The sequence below is a fragment of the Rana temporaria genome, chromosome 9 (genome assembly GCF_905171775.1).
Source record: "Rana temporaria chromosome 9, aRanTem1.1, whole genome shotgun sequence".
Taxonomy (NCBI): Eukaryota; Metazoa; Chordata; class Amphibia; order Anura; family Ranidae; genus Rana; species Rana temporaria.
The window spans coordinates 16,472,094-16,493,014 of NC_053497.1; the positions used below are offsets into that span (position 1 = coordinate 16,472,094).

General features: G+C 44.8%; 1 protein-coding gene across 1 annotated transcript in view; it reads left to right on the forward strand.

The window, feature by feature from the left end:
- WNK3 (WNK lysine deficient protein kinase 3) overlaps positions 1-20,921 on the forward strand; it is a 216,159-nt gene that overhangs the window by 75,863 nt on the left and 119,375 nt on the right. The window contains exons 3-5 of the mRNA XM_040325190.1: positions 5,324-5,496; positions 10,992-11,212; positions 15,715-15,872. Of these exons, the coding sequence (XP_040181124.1) occupies positions 5,324-5,496; positions 10,992-11,212; positions 15,715-15,872 (552 nt within the window). The remainder of the gene's footprint in view (positions 1-5,323; positions 5,497-10,991; positions 11,213-15,714; positions 15,873-20,921) is intronic.

Consider the following 20,921-nt stretch of genomic DNA (forward strand, 5'->3'; position numbering starts at 1 on the left):
TGTAGGTCTGACGTCATCGATTGTTCTCCCTATAAAAGGGATGACACATTTGATGCAGCCACCACAGTGAAGCCGTGTTTACATACGGCTCTCCCCGTTCTTCAGCTCCGAGGAGGGATCGTGAGGGGGCGGCTAGAAACGCTAGCCGCCCCCTCATCCCAGATCGCTCCCAGACGATTTCCGACCGCCGCATGTTCCGGGGGGGGGGGGGGGGCGGGTCCCGATCGGACCCCCGACCCACGTCTAGGCAGGGACGTACAGGTATGCCCATCTGCCTGTACGTGTCATTATGTGGACGTATATGTACATGCGGCGGTCGTTAAATGATTAAACTGTTCAATACAGTAGACCGTTGGCTTCCCAGCCAGAAGTCCTGTGGTAATGACATGTATGTTGCCTTTCTTTCCTTCAAGGAATGTATAAAATACATTTGCATATTAATATAGAGGAGTCTGAGAGTCGGAAGTACAAAAAACTGAGGCATCAAAACATTTATCTACTGACTCCACAGCCCTGGAATTTAGTGTAAGGAATACACAGGAAAAAAAATGCAATTGCAATTGTCAGTTAAAGCGACGCAGTGCCGAATCGCAAAACCTGGACGGGTCCTTTAGCTGCGTATTGGTCCGGGGCTTAAGTGGTTAAAATGTAGTGATATAGATGTATAGTATGATGACTATAAATTACGTTGTTTCGCAGCAACACAGGTTCTCCAGAGAACGCAAATTTAATTAACTTCCAATAACATACAAAGTCCACAGACGATACAAAAATCCAACAGAATATATAATTCCTAGACATGTGCCATATTTCTCATTGAAGACCAGACTGAATGCCAGCTTAACTGCATCAAAAGCTGGTCTCACACTGGAGGGAGTGGTTCTCTGAATGAATAATTCCCCAAGTCTAATTACCATTAATAAATACTTCCTTATGTAAGGAAGTACCGGCCATCTCACACACACCTAGGTAAATTAACACATCTAAGGGTCTTCAGCTGTTCCTTTGATCTGTTTGACCACTAACCCTTTTGGTCAGCAAACACCTTTTGATGCGTAACCTTGAATGCCTGTATGTCACACATCAATTCCATGCCTTACACATAACACAATATTTTAACCACTTGACACCCGCACGCCGTCATATGACGTCCAAAACGGGGACCTGTTATCCTGGGTGGACGTCATATGACGTCCTGGGCTTTGCGGGGGGGATATCTCAATGATGCCTGCACCCGGAGGCATCATTGAGATATCATTTTTTAGCGGCGGCGATCCTGCGCACCGTAAGAACGATCATAGCGGCGGTTCCGCCGCTAGATCGTTCTTACAGGCGGCGGGAGGGGACATCCCCCCCCTCCCGCCGCCATCCGGTGCTTCTCCGGGCTCTCCCGTCCCACCGGGGGCCCGGAGAGATGATCGCCGTCCGCCGGATGTTTGCCATAGAGAAGACTGGTGACCAGATGGTCACCAGTCATCTCTATGACCATCCGAGGCCCGGGCGCGATGTGATGACGTCACGCCCGGGTCCCCGTAAGTAAACAAACGGCAATTGCGGCTAGTTTGAATGAGATCTGTGAATTTTTTTTCACAATCTCATTCTTTCCAGCCTGGAGGAGAGATGTGAGGTCTTATTGACCCCGCATCTCTCCTTAAAGAGGACCTGTCACACACATTCCTATTACAAGGGATGTTTACATTCCTTGTAATAGGAATAAAAGCGATTGAAAAAAAAAAAAAATGTAAAAAAAAGTGTAAAAAAGAAAGAAATAAGTAAAATAAAAAAGAAAAAATAATAATAAAAAAATTAAAATGCCCCTGTCCCCGGTAGCTTGCGCTCAGAAGCGTACGCACACGTAAGTCCCGCCCACGTATGTAAACGTCGTTCAAACCACACATGTGAGGTGTCGCCGCGTGCGTTAGAGCGTGTGCAACAATTCTAGCACTAGACCTCCTCTGTAACTCTAAACTGGCAACCTGTAAAAAAATTTAAGTGTCGCCTATGGAGATTTTTAAGTAACGAAGTTTGGCGCCATTCCATGAGTGTACGCAATTTTAAAGCGTGACATGTTAGGTATCTAGTTACTCGGCGTAACATCTTTCATATTTTACCAAAAAATTGGGCTAACGTTACTGTTTTGTTATTTTTTAATTTATGAAACCATTTTTTTTACAAAAAAAAGCCGTTTGAAAAATTATTGCGCAAATACGGTGCAAGATAAAAAAAGTTGCAATGACCGCCATTTTATTCCCTAGGGTGTCTGCTAAAAAAACATATATAATGTTTGGGGGTTCTGAGTAATTTTCTAGCAAAATAATGAGGATTTGTACATGTAGGAAAGAAGTGCCAGAATAGGCCCGGGAAGGAGGTGGGTTTTAAAGCCCGGTATTGAAGTGGTTAAATACCTACACATCTATATTAATATTACAACAGTTTACAGCTTCAGTCTTGAACTATTGACCCTCCATTCCCTTCACTTATAGAAGTGTCTCTAGTCCTGCAAAAAACATATTTATTCCCTTATCAGTGAGAGGCTAGGTTACCCATGGGCGCTGCGTTCCCTGTAACAGCAGAACACAACACTATGGAAAGTATAAGTATTGCCGCTCCTAATTGTGCGTTGCGTGCCATATAGTGAAGCACATGAAAAGCATGCTTCTTCACGGTCACTTAACGTGTAAGTTTTGCGGTTACGTGAGGCACTGCATGCATTGGTCTTTATTCTTACAGTAGAGAAGTCATTGATTATAACTTTTTGTGAATTGGGACATTTAAACTTGCTTTTTTTTTTTCGTTTTTTCGTTTTTTTTTATTCCAATCTAAATTTAGTAGTAGTCGGTGCATTGTTTGCCAACTCCGACTCCAGGTATCCAAAATTTCCTCCAACTCCACAGCCCTGCTAAATTCTGCTATGATCACTAACATCCAGTCAAAATCCAGCAAAGTAACCACATGACTTCAGAAAAGGAGTGGGGGTGGGAATTAAAAAATAATGCCTGTCTCCAGATATGTAAATAACCTGTCACTCACAGCAAGGGGGAAGAACGGACTAAGGTTTTACTCTGTAAGTCCGTTTTATTTCACTGAACAATAAGAGGATTGCTCAGAGCTGGATTAGCTCTGTGTGGCAGAACTGGGCACAGATGATGGGAAAACTTATACTCTACATTGTGACATCAAAAAAAAAAAAAAAAAAAACGGGTTTACATCCACTTTCATTTCCACAGCCCTAATAAATTATATATATATATGTGTGTGTGTGTGTGTGTGTGAAACTATTAATAGATAGTGAAAATCGTTGTCAACAATTTTCATTATCGATTAGTTGGTCTAACGGCATGCACCTTCCTCCCTGCCAGTCCTGCCTCGTCACCGTGTTAGAATCCTGTGTACAAGCCGGTGGTGCCACGTTTTCTCATGACAATACATCAGCGCTCATGTGACCAGGCACGTCCACCTCTCTCCTCTTCGATGTCGCCCCCCCCCCCCTACTGGGGGAATAGAGAGGCGAGAAGCGGCCGTGTGCGCCGAGCTGTACCTGTGAAGCGATATAAGGTAGCGCCTATACAATACTCAACTTGTCATCACAGAAATTAATGTACTACTGACAACAAGTGTCAACATTGGTTTTCCTGGAAGGGGATAGTGCTGCCCCATCATTTGTGTTCCCGGGTGGAATAGCGCTGCCCCATCATTTGTGTTCCCGGGTGGAATAGCGCTGCCCCATCATTTTCATTCTTACTTTAACCACTTCATTTTCACCCCCTTCCTGCCCAGACCAATTTTTTGTTTTCAGCGCTGTCGCACTTTGAATAACAATTGCGCGGTCATGCAACACTGTACCCAAATTAAATTTATATATTTTTTTTCCCCCACAAATAGAGATTTCTTTTGGTGGTATTTGATCACCTCTGCGACTTTTTTTATTTTTTTGCGCTATAAACAAAAGAAGAGCGACAATTTTGAAAAAAACACTATTTTTAACTTTTTGATTTAATAAATATCACAATTTAAAAAAAAAATTGTTTTTTCCTCAGTTTAGACCGATACGTATTCTTCTACATATTTTTGGTAAAAAAAAAACGCAATAAGCGTTTGGTTTACACAAAAGTTATAGCGTCTACAAAATAGGGGATAGTTTTATGGCTTTTTTTTTTTGTTACTAGTAATGTCGGCGATCTGCAATTTTTTTTTTTTTTTTTTATATTTTGACCGTGACATTGCGGCGGACATATTCAACACTTTTGACATGTTTTTGGTAGGGTTATACCGATACCGATACTAGTATCGGTATCGGGACCGATTTCGAGTATTTGCGGGAGTACTTGTACTCCCGCAAATGCCCCCAATGCCTGGCCAAATACTCGCCGCCGCTACGCCGCATCCCGCTGCATCCCCCGCCGATTGGTTCATACGGGCGGGGAACATTACAGCTTTCATTTGAATAGCTGTAGTGTTTCACGCCGCGCCGCGTATAGACACTCTCCCATGCTCAGGTGAACTGTCCAATCCCCAGCAAGGGGGAGTGTCTATACGCAGCGCGGCGCGAAACACTACAGCTATTCAAATGAAAGCTGTAATGTTCCCCTCCCGTATTAACCAAGCGGCGGGGCGGCAGCATGTATATGGGGGGGGACATGGCTGCATATATGGGGGGGGACATGGCTGCATATATGGGGGGGGACATGGCTGCATATATGGGGGGGACATGGCTGCATATATGGGGGGGACATGGCTGCATCTGTGGGGGGGACATGGCTGCATCTGTGGGGGGGACATGGCTGCATCTGTGGGGGGGACATGGCTGCATCTGTGGGGGGGACATGGCTGCATCTGGGGGGGGGACATGGCTGCATTTGGGGACACATTTAAAAAAAAGTATCGGTACTCGTACTCGGTCCTAAAAAAGTGGTATCGGGACAACCCTAGTTTTTGGGACCATTCACATTTATACAGGGATTAAAAATAAAATACAGAAGGCAACATTTTTCTCCCGGCCTGTACATTGCTAATCCACTGATTCCAATTAAAGTCTACTGTTCCTATGGAACACGTTCTGTAGTGCAAATCTGAAAAAAAAAGCACAAAAAATGCCATAGGTGTGAATCCCAGCCTAAAACCAAGACTTCCTGCAGTCTGTCAAACACGGGTAGCGAAAGACATTGTGTGTTTAAAGCTTAAAAGAGGGAGTGTTGCGGGTTGTTTTTAGTGTAAAAAAAATAAATAAAAATGTGATGCTGCTGAAGTGTGTTTTTCTAAATTAAATGAATAACTTTAATAACTTTCAATAACATTTTTTTTTTTTTTATATTTATCTTTTCAGGATCGAAAACTAACCAAAGCAGAGCAGCAACGATTTAAAGAAGAGGCAGAGATGTTAAAGGGGCTTCAGCATCCCAACATTGTGCGGTTCTATGATTCCTGGGAGTCCACATTGAAGGGAAAGAAATGCATAGTCCTGGTGACGGAACTCATGACGTCTGGCACTTTAAAAACGTAACTATCCTTATCCATATTTCAGCAGTAGACTGCTTTTCTATTGCACAGCGCTGTCTGACAGGTCCTCCCATTTGGGGAATTTCACCTTGATGATGATGATGATGATACCCTTTTCACCTTTTCATCAATCGATATGTACAGGGAGAGGGATGAGACGTCTTTGAAGAAAGATAAAAAGCTTGCCTGTATGTTTACCGCTTCTAACACATATGTATTTTTTTTTATTTTCTAACTTGGATTCTTGTAGGACTAATTGGGAAATAAAATGTGCAGAAAATTAAAATGACTAAACAGGTTTTGATCACAAACCATTTTAAAATGATTGTAAAGTCTTGTCCCCCCCCCCCCCCCTATAAAAAAGAACTGATCTATTGCAATGGATTTGCACAGAGCAGCCCATATCCTCCTCCTTGGGTCCCTCTTTTATGATCTTTTCCCCTACCTCCTGTTTAGTGTCCCCACAGCTCCGGTGGGACATCCCCTCCCGCTGCTTGTAATAACAGCCGTCGGCTGACTAGCTGCGTCGGTTATTACAAGAAAGTTTACCATCGGCTCTAAAAAATGGTACCGGGGTGATGGCTGCAGCTGCACATTTGCAGGCTGCATATATTGCGTTATGTCTAGACCCTGTAGCTATACGTCGGCTCTCGCGCAGGCCACTAGGGGCGCGTGCGGCCCCCCCCCCGCTCTCCCCCGACTCCTGTGCGCATGCCCGGCGGGCGCGATCGCCGCCGGGCACACGTGATCGCTCGTTACAGAGCGGGGACCGGGTGCTGTCTGTCTAAACACACAGCTCCCGGTCCTGTCAGGGAGAGAAATGCTGATCTTCTGTTCATACAATGTATGAACAGCGATCAGTCATTTCCCCTAGTGAGATGGCTCCTAGATTCGAAGCAAATTTGTCAAGCATTGTAATACATTGCATTGATTTCTCCTTTGATCCAAGAATGGTTGTAGTTGCTCAAAAACTGTTTTGGTGTGGCTGGCTTGAAGTTCTCAAACCTAAAATGAATTGAGCTTGATAACCACAAATAAAATGCATCTTAGGGTTCCCATAAACAGACTGGTCCTTCGCAGAAGATGACGGTAAATAAGGAACCTGTTTTTCTTCCATGTGACTAGGGTTGTCCCGATACCGATACCAGTATCGGTATCGGGACCGATACCGAGTATTTGCGGGAGTACTTGTACTCCCGCAAATACCCCCGATACTAAATAGAATACTTTCATGTTCCCGCTGCGCCACGTATAGACACTCCCCCTTGCTCGGGATCTGTCCAATCCCGAGCAAGGGGGAGTGTCTATACGCGGCGCAGCGGGGAATACTACAGCTATTCAAATGAAAGCTGTGATGTTCCCTACACGCTGTTTAACCCATGCGGCGGCGGCATCTAGGTATGGGGGGACATGGCTGCATATAGGAGGGACATGGCTGCATATGTGGGGGGACACATTTTAAAAAAAGTATCGGTATTCGGTATCGGCGAGTACTTGAAAAAAAGTATCGGTACTTGTACTCGGTCCTAAAAAAGTGGTATCGGGACAACCCTACATGTGACCATACGGTCATTTTTTATTAGAACTTGTAGGGAAAACGAGAACACCACACCAAAGACCTAGGAGTCCAAGGGAAGGTATTTCATCATAGAAGACTTTGGCTACCATGATGAATACTGTAGGACTCCTAGACATTTTCTGAAGCTCCATCTGAGGCACGTTGGACGCTCCTTGTGTTTGAGAGTTGCCTAACTGAGGGCATTTTACTCTACTGTATGGACTTCCCTTCACACTTGGATTCAATGCGTCTTACACTTTTCAAGTTCTTTAAAGGGTATGTAAAGATTTTTTTTTAAGTAACAAACATGTTATACTTGCCTCCACTGTGCAGCTCGTTTTCAACAGAGTGGCCCCGAACCTGGTCTTCTGGGGTCCCTCGGCGGCTGTCTCGGCTCCCCCTCGTAAGAACTCATCACCGCATAGCTCGCATAGTGATGAGTTCTTGCGAGCGCGCTCCTGTGATGCACCCGGCGGCCATAGCCGCTCACTATCATTCGGCCCCACCCCTGGCCGTGTCATTGGATGTGATGGACAGCAGCGCCAGCCAATGGCTGCACTACTTTTAATCAACCGATGAATGAGAAGCAAGCGCGTTCACGGCGCGGGGGACTTTCGCGGGGTCAGGCAAGTAAACGGGGGCTTGGGGGCGGGGGGCTCACTAATCCGCAGATGTTTTTTCACCTTAATGCATAGATTGCATTAAAGTGAAAAAACTTTTACCTTTACAACCCATTTAAGATACAAGCAATACTTTATTTGGTGGATTAAATGCATTGAATTGTATTTTTCTGTAGAGATAAAGAATGAAATAAAGAATGACATAAAGAATATATGAATAAAAAAAAATGTGTGTGTGTGTGTGTGTGTGTGTGTGTATATATGTATATATATATATATATATATATATATATATATATATATATATATATATATATATATATATATATATATATATATATATATATATCTCTCTATCTATATCTATCTATATATATATATATATATATCTCTATATATATATATATATATATATATATATCTCTATATATATATATCTCTATATATATATATATATATCTATATATATATATATATCTCTATATATATATATATCTATATATATATATATCTCTATATATATATATATATCTATATATATATCTATATATATATATATATATATATATAATGTGTGTTAAACACACAATATTCTTTACAATCATTTCAATTATGATATCTATTCGTTTTCTAGCATTTGCATTATATTGTGTACATTAAATTTGCTTTTGGATGACTATTTTCTGGGCACAGCCCTATTCACCTGCTTGGGTTGTATTTTCTGGTGGTATTGCCTGGCGAGCGCTACATGCTGCATGATTTAAATATATTTCCGTAGCGGCCACTGCACAGTTTGGGTGGACAGTCGGGCACAGTAAAACCACGGATGAACTGCCCCAGCAGCCGCCCATGTGAATGAGGTCTAAAGGAGCGTTCAGAATTGTAACTTTTTATTTTCTATTTTGCCCTTTCATAACCTTTCAGAGCAAGCTTTCGCTGGGACTTAACGTTTCTTAGATCCAGCAAATAGTGGCAAATTGCCAGTAACCTCCCACACCTCTGGGCTATAGTGTTGTGTTTAATCCACAAAGTCTGACACTTATTGGCTGCAAGCATTTTGTTTGTTTAAAGCATCAGCAGTGACATGTTACAGTGTGTGACAGCGATCCCTCCTGAAGGCTCTATTCCATCCTCGCCACCTCAGGTGTAGGCTCTCCCGGGATATTTCCTCCAGCCTGACACAATAAGATCCAAAGAATGGCAGCCGCACACCAAGTGATGATCTCCAGTACTCATCGAAGACGTTATTGTTCCAAATGTCACGTTACAAACTCCTTTACTGACGCATTTTGCCCTCCAAGGGCCTAATCGCAGAGACTCTATAGTTAAGCCCTTAAGGGGGATAGTTAATAATAACAATTGGTGAAATTCGTATTTTGGTGTCGTTTTTTTTCTTTCTTATTTTCAGCTATAGATATTTGTAGCTGAGTTGTTAAGTTCCTTTTACAAGTAGCTATTGTTTTCACTCAGATTTTTTGTTGCATTGTTTTGTCTTTCAATCTTGTTTCCTAAAACTTTGCGATTTATTACTTTACTTCCTAATCCTTTTTTTGTGTTTGCTACTTGTGTTTTCAATGTTTTGTCAAAATTCTGTCAGAAAATTCAATACTACGTTATGTGTAGAATGCCTGGTGGATTTAACCACTTCAGCCCCAGAAGCATTTACCCACTTCCTGACCAGGCCATTGTCCGTGATGGGGCACTGCGTCGCTTTAACGGACAATGGCGCGGTCGTGCGACGTGGCTCCCAAACAAAATTGACGTGTCCCCCCCCCCCCCCCCCCCACAATTAAAGCTTTCTTTTGGTGGATTTTGATCACCTTTTGCGGTTTATATTTTTTGCGCTATAAACAAAAATAGAGCGACAATTTTGAAGAAAACAATATTTTTGTATTTTTTTTTTTTTTTTTAAAGTATCCCCAAAAGAATATAAAAAAACAATGTTTTCCTCAGTTTAGGCCGATACGCATTCTTCTACATATTTTTGGTAAAAAAATCGCAATAAGCGATTGGTTTGAGCATTTTTATGGCATTTTTTATCAATTATTTATTTTTTACTAGTAATGGCGGCCATTACCGTATTTATCGCGGTATAACGCGCTCCCGCGTATACTGCGCACCCCTTAAGTTGCCCCCAATCCTATGGAAAAAAACGTATTTTTTTTGTACAGTTTTGGTGTTTTGCGCGGCCTCGTCGGGTCCGGCGTTCGTCTGCGGCTTCAGGTGTCCTCTTCGTCGGGTCCGGCGTCCTTCTGCGGCTTCGGGTGTCCTCTTCGTCGGGTCCGGCGTCCTTCTGCGGCTTCGGGTGTCCTCTTCGTCGGGTCCGGCGTCCTTCTGCGGCGTCCTCCCCGCTCGTTTCCCTCGCCGAGTTTGAATACTTCGCCGACATATACAGAGCACAGTACACTCGTGTATTGTCGGCAATGCTCGGCCACCCGCGCTGACGTCCTGTACGTCCTGTACATCCAGGACGTGAGCGCGGAAGGAGCCGAGACTGCCCGACTATAACCGAGTGTACTGCGCTCGGTATATGTCGGCGCAGTATTCAAAACTCGGCGCGGGAAAGCCGGTATCTGCGTATACCGCGCACCCACGATTTTGCCCTGATTTTCAGGGCAAAAAAGTGCGCGGTATACGCCGATAAATGCGGTACTTTTTTTTTTTTTATATATTATTGTGACTGTGACATTATGGCGGACACATCGGACACTTTTGACACTATTTTGGGACCATTGTCATGTTTACAGCAATCAGTGCTGTAAAAATGACACTGGCAGTGAAGGGGTTAAGTGTGTCCTAGGGAGTAATTCTAACGGTTAGGGGGCGTGGCTATGAGTGACCTGTCACTGATCACTGTTCCCGATGACAGGGAACAGATGATCAATGACATGTCACTAGGGAGAACTGGGAGATGTTGTGTTTACACTGACAGCTCCCCGTTCTTCAGCTCTGTGACACAGTTCACGGGACGCCGGCGGACATAGAGTTTGTGGATCCCATGGGCACGGAGCTCGCGACGGGGTCGCCGGCAAGCGCGCCGGCGAGTTAAAGGGGACGTACCTGTACGCCCATTTGCCTGTCCGTGCCATTCGGTCGACGTATATGCGTGTGCACTGGTCCTTAAGCGGTTAAACAATAGGAAGTCGTTTTCTTGTGTCTCAAAAAGCCAATCTAGAATGTGTAGACCCCTACAATTCCACTTTTATGCTTTTGGGAACGTTCACCAGTTGCAACAAAATTCAAGGCTGAAGGAGGTACTGTTGATGCGTTTTTTTAGGGATTTGTTAAAAAAAAAAATTATTTGTTTTATTTTGCAGTTACTTGAAACGTTTCAAGGTAATGAAGCCCAAAGTATTAAGAAGTTGGTGTAGACAAATTTTGAAAGGGCTTCAGTTCCTCCACACTCGGACTCCACCGATTATCCATCGTGATCTAAAATGTGACAACATCTTTATTACCGGGCCCACTGGCTCCGTGAAGATCGGAGACCTCGGTCTGGCCACTTTGATGCGGACGTCTTTCGCAAAGAGCGTGATTGGTAAGTCTCCATGTTTGTACCGAGTTTAGCTTGGTGACTTCTGGCATAGCGCTGCCATGGTAAGTAAAGGCTCCATACGCTGAGCAAGGACAATTACATAAATGACGGGTTCTATTTATAACCGTGAATGGATATTGCAAGCCTCTCTGCTATAAACGGCTATAAGCCACACGGCACCTGCATTTTGTGGCCCATTTTTAAAATGTAGACAATGATGTGGAGTTGAATACCTCCACAGATTTATGTTGGAATATTGGGACATTTGTGTGCTGCATCCAAGTCTCCCCCCTTGCCTCTCCCCCCTTGCCTCTCCCCCCTTGCCTCTCCCCCCTTGCCTCTCCCCCCTTGCCTCTCCCCCCTTGCCTCTCCCCCCTTGCCTCTCCCCCCTTGCCTCTCCCCCCTTGCCTCTCCCCCCTTGCCTCTCGACCCTTGCCTCTCCCCCACAGCATTACCGACCCTTGCCTCTCCCCCACAGCATTACCGACCCTTGCCTCTCCCCCACAGCATTACCGACCCTTGCCTCTCCCCCACAGCATTACCGACCCTTGCCTCTCCCCCACAGCATTACCGACCCTTGCCTCTCCCCCACAGCATTACCGACCCTTACCTTTCCCCCACAGCATTACCGACCCTTACCTCTCCCCCACAGCATTACCGACCCTTACCTCTCCCCCACAGCATTACCGACCCTTACCTCTCCCCCACAGCATTACCGACCCTTACCTCTCCCCCACAGCATTACCGACCCTTACCTCTCCCCCACAGCATTACCGACCCTTACCTCTCCCCCACAGCATTACCGACCCTTACCTCTCCCCCACAGCATTACCGACCCTTACCTCTCCCCCACAGCATTACCGACCCTTACCTCTCCCCCACAGCATTACCGACCCTTACCTCTCCCCCACAGCATTACCGACCCTTACCTCTCCCCCACAGCATTACCGACCCTTACCTCTCCCCCACAGCATTACCGACCCTTACCTCTCCCCCACAGCATTACCGACCCTTACCTCTCCCCCACAGCATTACCGACCCTTGCCTCTCCCCCACAGCATTACCGACCCTTACCTCTCCCCCACAGCATTACCGACCCTTACCTCTCCCCCACAGCATTACCGACCCTTACCTCTCCCCCACAGCATTACCGACCCTTACCTCTCCCCCACAGCATTACCGACCCTTACCTCTCCCCCACAGCATTACCGACCCTTACCTCTCCCCCACAGCATTACCGACCCTTACCTCTCCCCCACAGCATTACCGACCCTTACCTCTCCCCCACAGCATTACCGACCCTTACCTCTCCCCCACAGCATTACCGACCCTTACCTCTCCCCCACAGCATTACCGACCCTTACCTCTCCCCCACAGCATTACCGACCCTTACCTCTCCCCCACAGCATTACCGACCCTTACCTCTCCCCCACAGCATTACCGACCCTTACCTCTTCCCTACAGCATTACCGACCCTTACCTCTTCCCTACAGCATTACCGACCCTTACTTCTAACGTTCCTTCCCCCCCCCCTTCCTATTCTTTCCAAATTCTTTATTTTCTTTGGGAAAACAGGTGTGTAGGCGCTACAACCTTCCCACATATCGGCTCAGACCTCCACCGTACCAGAATAAGCGAAGGGATGGTGGACACTCGGGATGGTTCCCAAAAATTTGTATTCATTTATTGAATAGACATGTACAATGCTCTAAAAACAGCCTACATGTTTCAGACGTTGATTCTTGCTAAGGAATACCGTCCGACACGCGTAGGCGGTCTTTACAGTGTTGTACATGTCTTTTCAATACTTTTTTTCTCTTATCGTCCATGGACGGACATAGCTCCTTAATTCTTGACAAGTGGGTTATGTTCCTGTTCATAGTAAGTCCTCTCCTATGAACAGGAACATAACCCACTTGTTAAGACTTAAGGAGCTGTGTCCGTCCATGGATGACGGAGAAAAGGATTTTACGTGAGTAAATTAATACCTTTTCTTTCTTTTTTAGTCTTCCATTTGTGTCATCTTAACCTGATATGAGTTTGGAATTTGCTTGGAAGCCATTGACACCAAATGTTGATTTTCTAAAACTGGAGCGTGCAAAATCTGGTGCAGATCTGCATAGAAACCGATCAGCTTCCAGGTATTTTTGGCAAATCTTAATTGAACAAGCTGAAGTTAAAGGCTGATTGGCCACCATGAACAGCTGCACCAGATTTTTCACTCTAGCTTTAGTAAAAATAGGGATTAGGCTTCATTTCCACTGGCGTTTTTACAGCCACTGTTAGCCTTTTTTACAGCTTAAAAACGCCTGTCCATGGTTATTTTGTGTAAAAAAAAAAAAAAAAATTTTTTTTTTGTGAGCTGCAGCTTTAAAAATGCCGCGGTCGCGTTTTTGGGCGTTTTTGAGCATTTTTTTAACGTCTGGCGTTTTTACAGCTGTACTCTGGAGCTTCAGAACGCCCCGGTCCTGCGTTTTTTTTTACAGCTCAAAAACGCCTATGCCATTTGCAGCTCAAAAACGCCTATGTGGGCATGATGCCATAGAATAACATGGACAGGTGTTTTTAAGCTGTAAAAAACGCTCAGAAAAGTGGCTGTAAAAACGTCAGTGGAAATGAAGCCTTAGAATACCTGTTTTTATTGCTGTCTGTGCTCTCATTAGGGAGATGCACACTTTCTAATTTTACTGTTTACCATTTTAATTGAAGGTGAAGTAAAAGAAAATCCCACGTTTTGGGTTGTCCCCGGTCAAGTAATAGAGGAGAAACTTTCCAATGGGAACATTAGTTCTGGTGACTAAGGGGTCACCAAGGGATTCCCTTGTTTTGCAGTGATTTCCTCTCATTCTTGCCAAGTAAACAGACAGTGAATAAAAACTCCCTTGCAGTTTCCGAAATAAAATAGTTTTGCCTATACTATGGTTTTCTCTTTTAAAATAGAACTAATGCAGCCATCAAAGACAATTGTATTCTTAATTTTCTTTTACCTACTAAATTCTCTGTAGTAATGTAAAAAAACTTCTACATACAGCCCCCCCCCCTAAATACACACCTAAACCCAATCTCGATCCAGGGATGTACACGAGCCAAGGCTCTCTTGCTCTTCATTGGCTCAGATACAGCAGCTGACGTTGTTGGCTCCCGCTGCTGTTAATCAGAGCCAGTGACGAGGGAGCTTGAGGCGCAGGGCCAAGCCAGGCTCTGTGCATCCTATGGTCACACAGAGGTGGGCTTGTGAGTGCACCCATAGCAAGCAGCTTGCTGTGGGGGCTCTTGGCAGTGGGCAGGAGCCAGGAATTACACAGAGCGGGCAAGTATGACATGTTTATTATTTTAAAGTGATACTATGGGTTCACGTTTAAAAAAAAAAAAAAAATAACAAACATGTCATACTTGCCTCCACTGTGCAGTTAGTTTTGCACATAGGATGCACATGTCATCCTTGCCTCCACTGTGCAGTTAGTTTTGCACAGAGTGGCCCCTGGTCTTCTGGGGTCCCTCGGCGGCTGTCTTGGCTCCTCCCCGCAAGAGCTAACCCCCTTCACGGGAAGCTCTCTCCCAAGGGGGTTAGCTTGCGGGCTTGCTCCCTTGATACAGCCAGCGGCTATAGCCGCCGAATGTATCACTCGGGCGCGCCGCCTAATTGATTTAATTGACCGCAGCAGGAGCCAATAGTTGCGCTGCTATCAATCTCCAATGACGAGCCACCTCAAGCTGGGGGAAACCATCGCGGAAACGAGCCCACAGAGTTTCGTAGCTTAGGTAAGTAAAACGGGGGGCTGGGGGGCCCAAGAGTGCAAGGTCTTTTTCCACCTTAATGCATAGGATGCATTAAGGTGAAAAAACACGAAGCTTTACATCCCCTTTTAAGCATAAAAGAAAAAAACCTTTTACACAAAATCATTATTCTACTTTAAACCCAAACTGTCTGGGAAGTGGACTTTGAAGCCTTGTAAATGATGCAAATTTGATATTCCTGCTACTACTGGGACAGTGACATTGAAAACGGTGAACTTCAATGTATGCAACGTCGCCTCCCATGACCTAAAATGAGAAATGGGCCGCAAAAGTTGCCTGTTTTTACAGAGTATTAAAGGCCATAGAAAATATGTGCGTTTTTGCCCTTTGACATGTCATCCGTATCCATATCAAACAGGTTTAGTTTTTTTTTTTTTAAAACTGTTTTAGTAAATTTACAGATTGGGATTAAACTTTGTGCTTTCTTGCTTTTTTTATCAATATCTATTATTTTGACAAAATGTCCAAAAAATCTGTGGGTTTAGTTAATGATGTTGTACTGTAAGGGGGCTCTGGAAGCTTTGGCCTATTTTGTATGCATGAATAGCATTGAGGGGAATAGAACTGTTTTTTAAACAGGTTTTGTTCCTCGTTTTCTTCTTGCTAAAGCTGTTGCTTTTTATTGAATTCACGTTGATAAGCCTGTATGTGTGTCAAGATGGGCTTGCAGGGTGAAGGTGATGCATTCTATAATAATTTCTCTCCAGGAACGCCAGAATTCATGGCCCCAGAAATGTATGAGGAGCATTACGACGAGTCTGTGGATGTCTATGCATTTGGCATGTGCATGCTGGAAATGGCTACCTCAGAATACCCATACTCTGAATGCCAGAATGCCGCTCAGATCTACCGCAAAGTAACCAGCGTACGTCAGCTTTCTAACATGGTTTTTGCTTTCTGCCTTCAATCTATAATGTACTCCTGCTTTTTGTTTCCCTCTGGTGCAATGCACTCTTAATTAAAGAGCAGCCTTTTATGTGAGCGACCGTTTTCCACCACTGCTGCCAAAAGTGCCTTCATAATATCGCTCTTGGTTGTATATTTAGGTTTTAAAGCCTGCAATGGTTTTCAAAACTTTATCAGGCTTCTTCAGCAAGGCAGGATGTGTGTGTGATAATGCTGGACTGATTGAAGTCAAAATTGGTTCCAATGGATCTACCATAAAGTGATTTATTTATTTATTTATTTATTTATTTTTTCCTTCAAAGAAGCAGATTTGTGATTTGAAGTATAGAATGGAGGGACCCTGTTCTGGTTCTCGGCTGCTACCATTCCGATAGCGACTAAGGAGCATTCACAGGTTGCAAAACTCTTGGATGTGTCTGGAAGAGTTCCTGGGACAATAATTCATCTCACTTGAAGATCTTTTTGAAACATTTAAAGCGGAGTTCCACCCTGAAAAAAATCTTTCCACCAAAAATCTATAAAAAAATAAATGGGGAAAAAAAAAAATATGTTTTACTTACCCTAAATAGCTGTTGCAATGCCGAAGTCCCGAATCTGCCTCTTCATCTTCCGCGGTGGATTCTCTTCCTCCTCCAATCGGTTTCTTCTTGTGAATGGGGCGCGCTGCATTCTGGGAACTGTGTGTATCCCAGAAAGCAGCCGGCCCATTCACAAAGCGCTGCGCTACTCGCACATGTGCAGTAGGAAACGGGCTTCACTGCCTGTTTCCCTTACTGTGGATAGCGGCGCTGGAGCTGCCAGGATCGAGGATCGGCCTCGGCGGGGGCTGACATCGCTGGTGACTAGGACAGGTAAGTGTCCTTATTAAAAGTCAACAGCTACAGTGTTAGCAGCTGCTGACTTTTAATTTTATTTTTTATTTTTTACCGGACCTCCGCTTTAACTCTTTTACCGCCTGGTCCGTATGTTGGCAGGTGTTTTTTAATCTGTATATATCTGACTAGCCGACTGTTGACTGTCAGGGAGGAGGGAGCCAAGCCTCCCCTTCTTCCTGCTAATCTGGAAGCGATGTGTCTAGTGTTGGGGCGAACAGTTCGAGCCGAGCAAAGAGTCGGCCGGTTCGCCGTTTCGGCCGACATCTTAATTTGCGGGGGCACTCAGCGGGATGTTTGCCTGCTGAGCACCCCGCACTACACAGGGCATTCTAGGGCTCTAATTGGATGAAGCAACGCACCTAACCGCTGGTCAGATGCAAGGCTTTGTCCAATCAGAGCACAGTCAGAGCCATGATGACTTTGCCCAATCATGACTCAAAGTCCCACCCCACACTCCTTTGCACAGGAACCTTTTGCAGTGTGTTGGAGTAGATAGAGCAGGGCTCTATTTGCTACTGTGAGTGTAGTTAGTCGGTATAGTGTAATGTGAGATTAGTGTACTGCAGAGTTTAACGCAGCATTAAATAACATTTAGTGCTGTATAACCCTTTTTGTTTAGTTTTTTCTTTTTGTCCTGTGCCTGCCCCCTTTTTTTAAATTGGTCAGCGGCAGTCCTCAATTTAAAGTGCACCAAACGCCACTTTTCATTTACTAAAGTGCATCCAATTACACATTTCCCAGTATCTATTACATTTGGGTAATAGACCCCCCCCCCCCCCAATCATGTCTGGGAGGCCAATAATGGGGTAGACGTTCCCATGCCACTATGTGGGGGCCAGCAGTGTCTGTGTCCACAAGCAAAGGTGGGCGACGTAGTCAATCCTCAGGCAGGGCACGTTTTTCTTGGTTTATTGTTTTTTGCCCATGCTATCCAGCCACAGCATGCATAGGAGAGGTGGTGGACTGGATTACTAAACCATCCTCATCCTTCTCATCCTCTATCACCAAAGCAGAGACTAGTGTGCAGTCTACCGCAGCTGCCAGAGCATCTTATTCTGCCTCCTTGTCCACAGCTACTCCTGCCATAGCCCCATCATCATCATCATCATACATGTAGGAGTCAGCTAAGTTATTTGAACACTGTGTCATTCCTGCACCCTCCAAGAGTAACATCAACACCTAAGGCCCAGTTTCCCGCACCTGTTAATTCTATACAAAGTCTGTGAAAGAGACACCAGACTTTACAAAAAAAAAAAAAATCATTATTTATGGCCTGAGTGTACTATAATTTGACTTCTTAACATAAGGCTTGCTCACTGTGGTGAAAAACGTTGTCTCCATCCAAAGTCTGCCAAAGAGACACAAGAATTTATCCAAAGAATCTCTAATCTTGTTCCTAGTGCACTAAATTGTGGCCTCATCATACAGACTGGCCTTTCAAGCTGTTTACGAAATAAGGAAAGCTTGTAGGGAAAATCGCAATTAAATCTTTTTTTTTTTTTTTTATAAATGTCAGTTTTGCTGCAGAAGGTTCCATACGTGATACAGATGTGCCACTTTACAGGCAGACTAAAGGGACCCCCCCCCCCCCCCCATTATGTTTAAACAGATTTTTCTTTTTTTTACTTTACACATCATTAAAAATCACTGCTCCGGTAAAATTTAGGGCCCTCCCCTTTCTTCTGGGCTTGAGGAGTCGATATTAATAAAATCGCAACAGAATGCACTAAGGGACATGTGTTAGGGTTTGAGGGTTAGCTCCGCACTGAAGGCATCAAATCTTAAAATGATTGTAAAGTCTTTTGTGTTTTTTTTTTGTTTTTTTTTAATATATAAAAATAACAAACATGTTATACCTGCGCTGTTGCAGTAAATTTGCACAGAGCAGCCTGGATCCTCCTCTTCTCGGGTCCCTCTTATGTTCTTCTGGCCCCTCCCTCCTCTTTAGTGCTCCCACAGCAAGCAGCTTGCTATGGGGGCACCCCAGCCAGCCAAGTCACAGCTCCCTGTGTCCATTCAAACACACAGCCCCAACCTCGCCATGCCCCGCCCCCCCCTCTCTCTCCGGATTGGCTAGCTGACTTTGACTGCAGCGGAAGCCAATGGTGCCACTGCTGTTTCTCAGCCAATCGAGAGGGAAAATCTCAGACGACAGACACTCGTGGACAGAGAGGGACCTCACGTAAGTTGTGGGGGGGCTGAGGGAGGCTGCTGCACACAAGCCTTTTTATCTTGATGTATAGATCACATTTAGATTAAAAAAAAAAACTTCCTTATTGCATTCTGTTCTGATTTTATTAAAGCGGAAGCTCCGCTGTAAAAAAAAATATTAAAAGCTACAAATACTGCAGCAGCTGACTTTTAATAAATGGACACTTACCTGTCCTGGAGTCCAGCGACGTCGGCAGCAGAAGACGAGCAATCTCATCTCTCTGCTGCCCCCAACGCCATCCTCGTGAGTGAAGTGTTGTGGCCTCGGTGCCCGATTCGCTACCGCACATGCGCGAGGCGCGCTGCGCCGTACTCACTGGTCCCCTGATGTGTTCTGGGAGCCGGGGGGGTTGGATGGGAAGCGACTCTCTACTTGCAGGTATCTGCACCCCCCTCCCCCCTGAAAGATGCCAAATGTGACACCGGAGGCGGGAGGGTTCCGATGAGCGGAAATTCCACTTTAGGGTGGAGCACCGCTTTAACATCTGCTCAAGCTCTAAAAAAGGGGAGGCTTTTTTTCCCCCCCCTGAAAAGCACTGACTGTATTTGGTACTCTTAAGCCAATAAATGTTTCAAAAAGTCCTTCAAGTGACATAAACTTTCGTTCCTGGCGCTGCTCAGTACACATCCAAGAATTTACCGCTCAAATCTTTTTGGCATTAAAAACCTGTAATTTGGCAACTTTCCCATTTTGTAGTCTCATAGCTGCATAGTAGGTACGGTGAAAATACCAAATTTGAATTATCTTATCTTTAAAAGAAATTACTGCAAGATAAGTGTGTAAGTGCTTCTTATTTTTAATTGCTGTGTTGGCATGACAAATACTATTGGCTTATGCTAGATAAGCTATAAAACATGCCAAGCTTTCAGGTTTCGAGTCGCTAGCCAATACTTTGTAGCCATGGGTTAATTGGAGACCTATCCTGCGCTATTTCTCTGCATTTTGTTAAAGGGTTCTTCTTAATTTTTCCCCAAAAAACTGCCTATGCAGATAAGGAGCAGCTGTAGATAAAAACTGTGCAACATTAACCAAAGTTAAGCAATGCTCTTGCAATAGTACCTCCCAAAGCCTGGCTGAAAAACTCCCAACGGTGGCATCCTCCTGTCCGGACTTTTTTCTAGGATGTTGCTAAGACACTCTCGGCTGCATAAACCCCCCTCCCATGCACTCTCTCCTCTGTTACAGTATCTCTAAACTCGACAAGACGCCGATGGATAGTGCACCACACGTGCAGGAGTTTAGGAGCTCACTCCTGTGGTGGTGGGAGTGAGCAGTAACAGCTGGCAGTGTCTTGGCAATGCCCTATCAACAAGGCAGGACTGGATGATGTAAATGTCATACACCTATATATAAAGGGACTTATTTAACTTTAGTTAAAGCTGCACAGCTTGTTTTTATCTAAAGGCGCCTCTTATCTGCTTAGTCAACTCCCCCTCCAAGATCAATACCTATCACTCAGAACAGTCCCCCTCAAGATCAATACCTATCACTCAGAACAGTCCCCCTCAAGATCAATACCCATCACTCAGAACAGTCCCCCTCAAGATCCATACCTATCACTCAGAACAGTCCCCCTCAAGATCCATCCCTATCACTCAGAACAGTCCCCCTCAAGATCCATCCCTATCACTCAGAACAGTCCCCCTCAAGATCAATACCTATCACTCAGAACAGTCCCCCTCAAGATCAATACCCATCACTCAGAACAGTCCCCCTCAAGATCAATACCTATCACTCAGAACAGTCCCCCTCAAGATCCATCCATTTGAGTCTCCAGAACCATCTCCCTAAAGATTCCATATACCTGCCACCCAAAATGGTTTCCCTCAAGGTCCATCCATACTCCTCACCCAGAACAGTCTACCCCTGTGGTCAGCCATACTCCCCCCCCCCCCCCCCCTCTCCTCTCAGGACAGTCTAC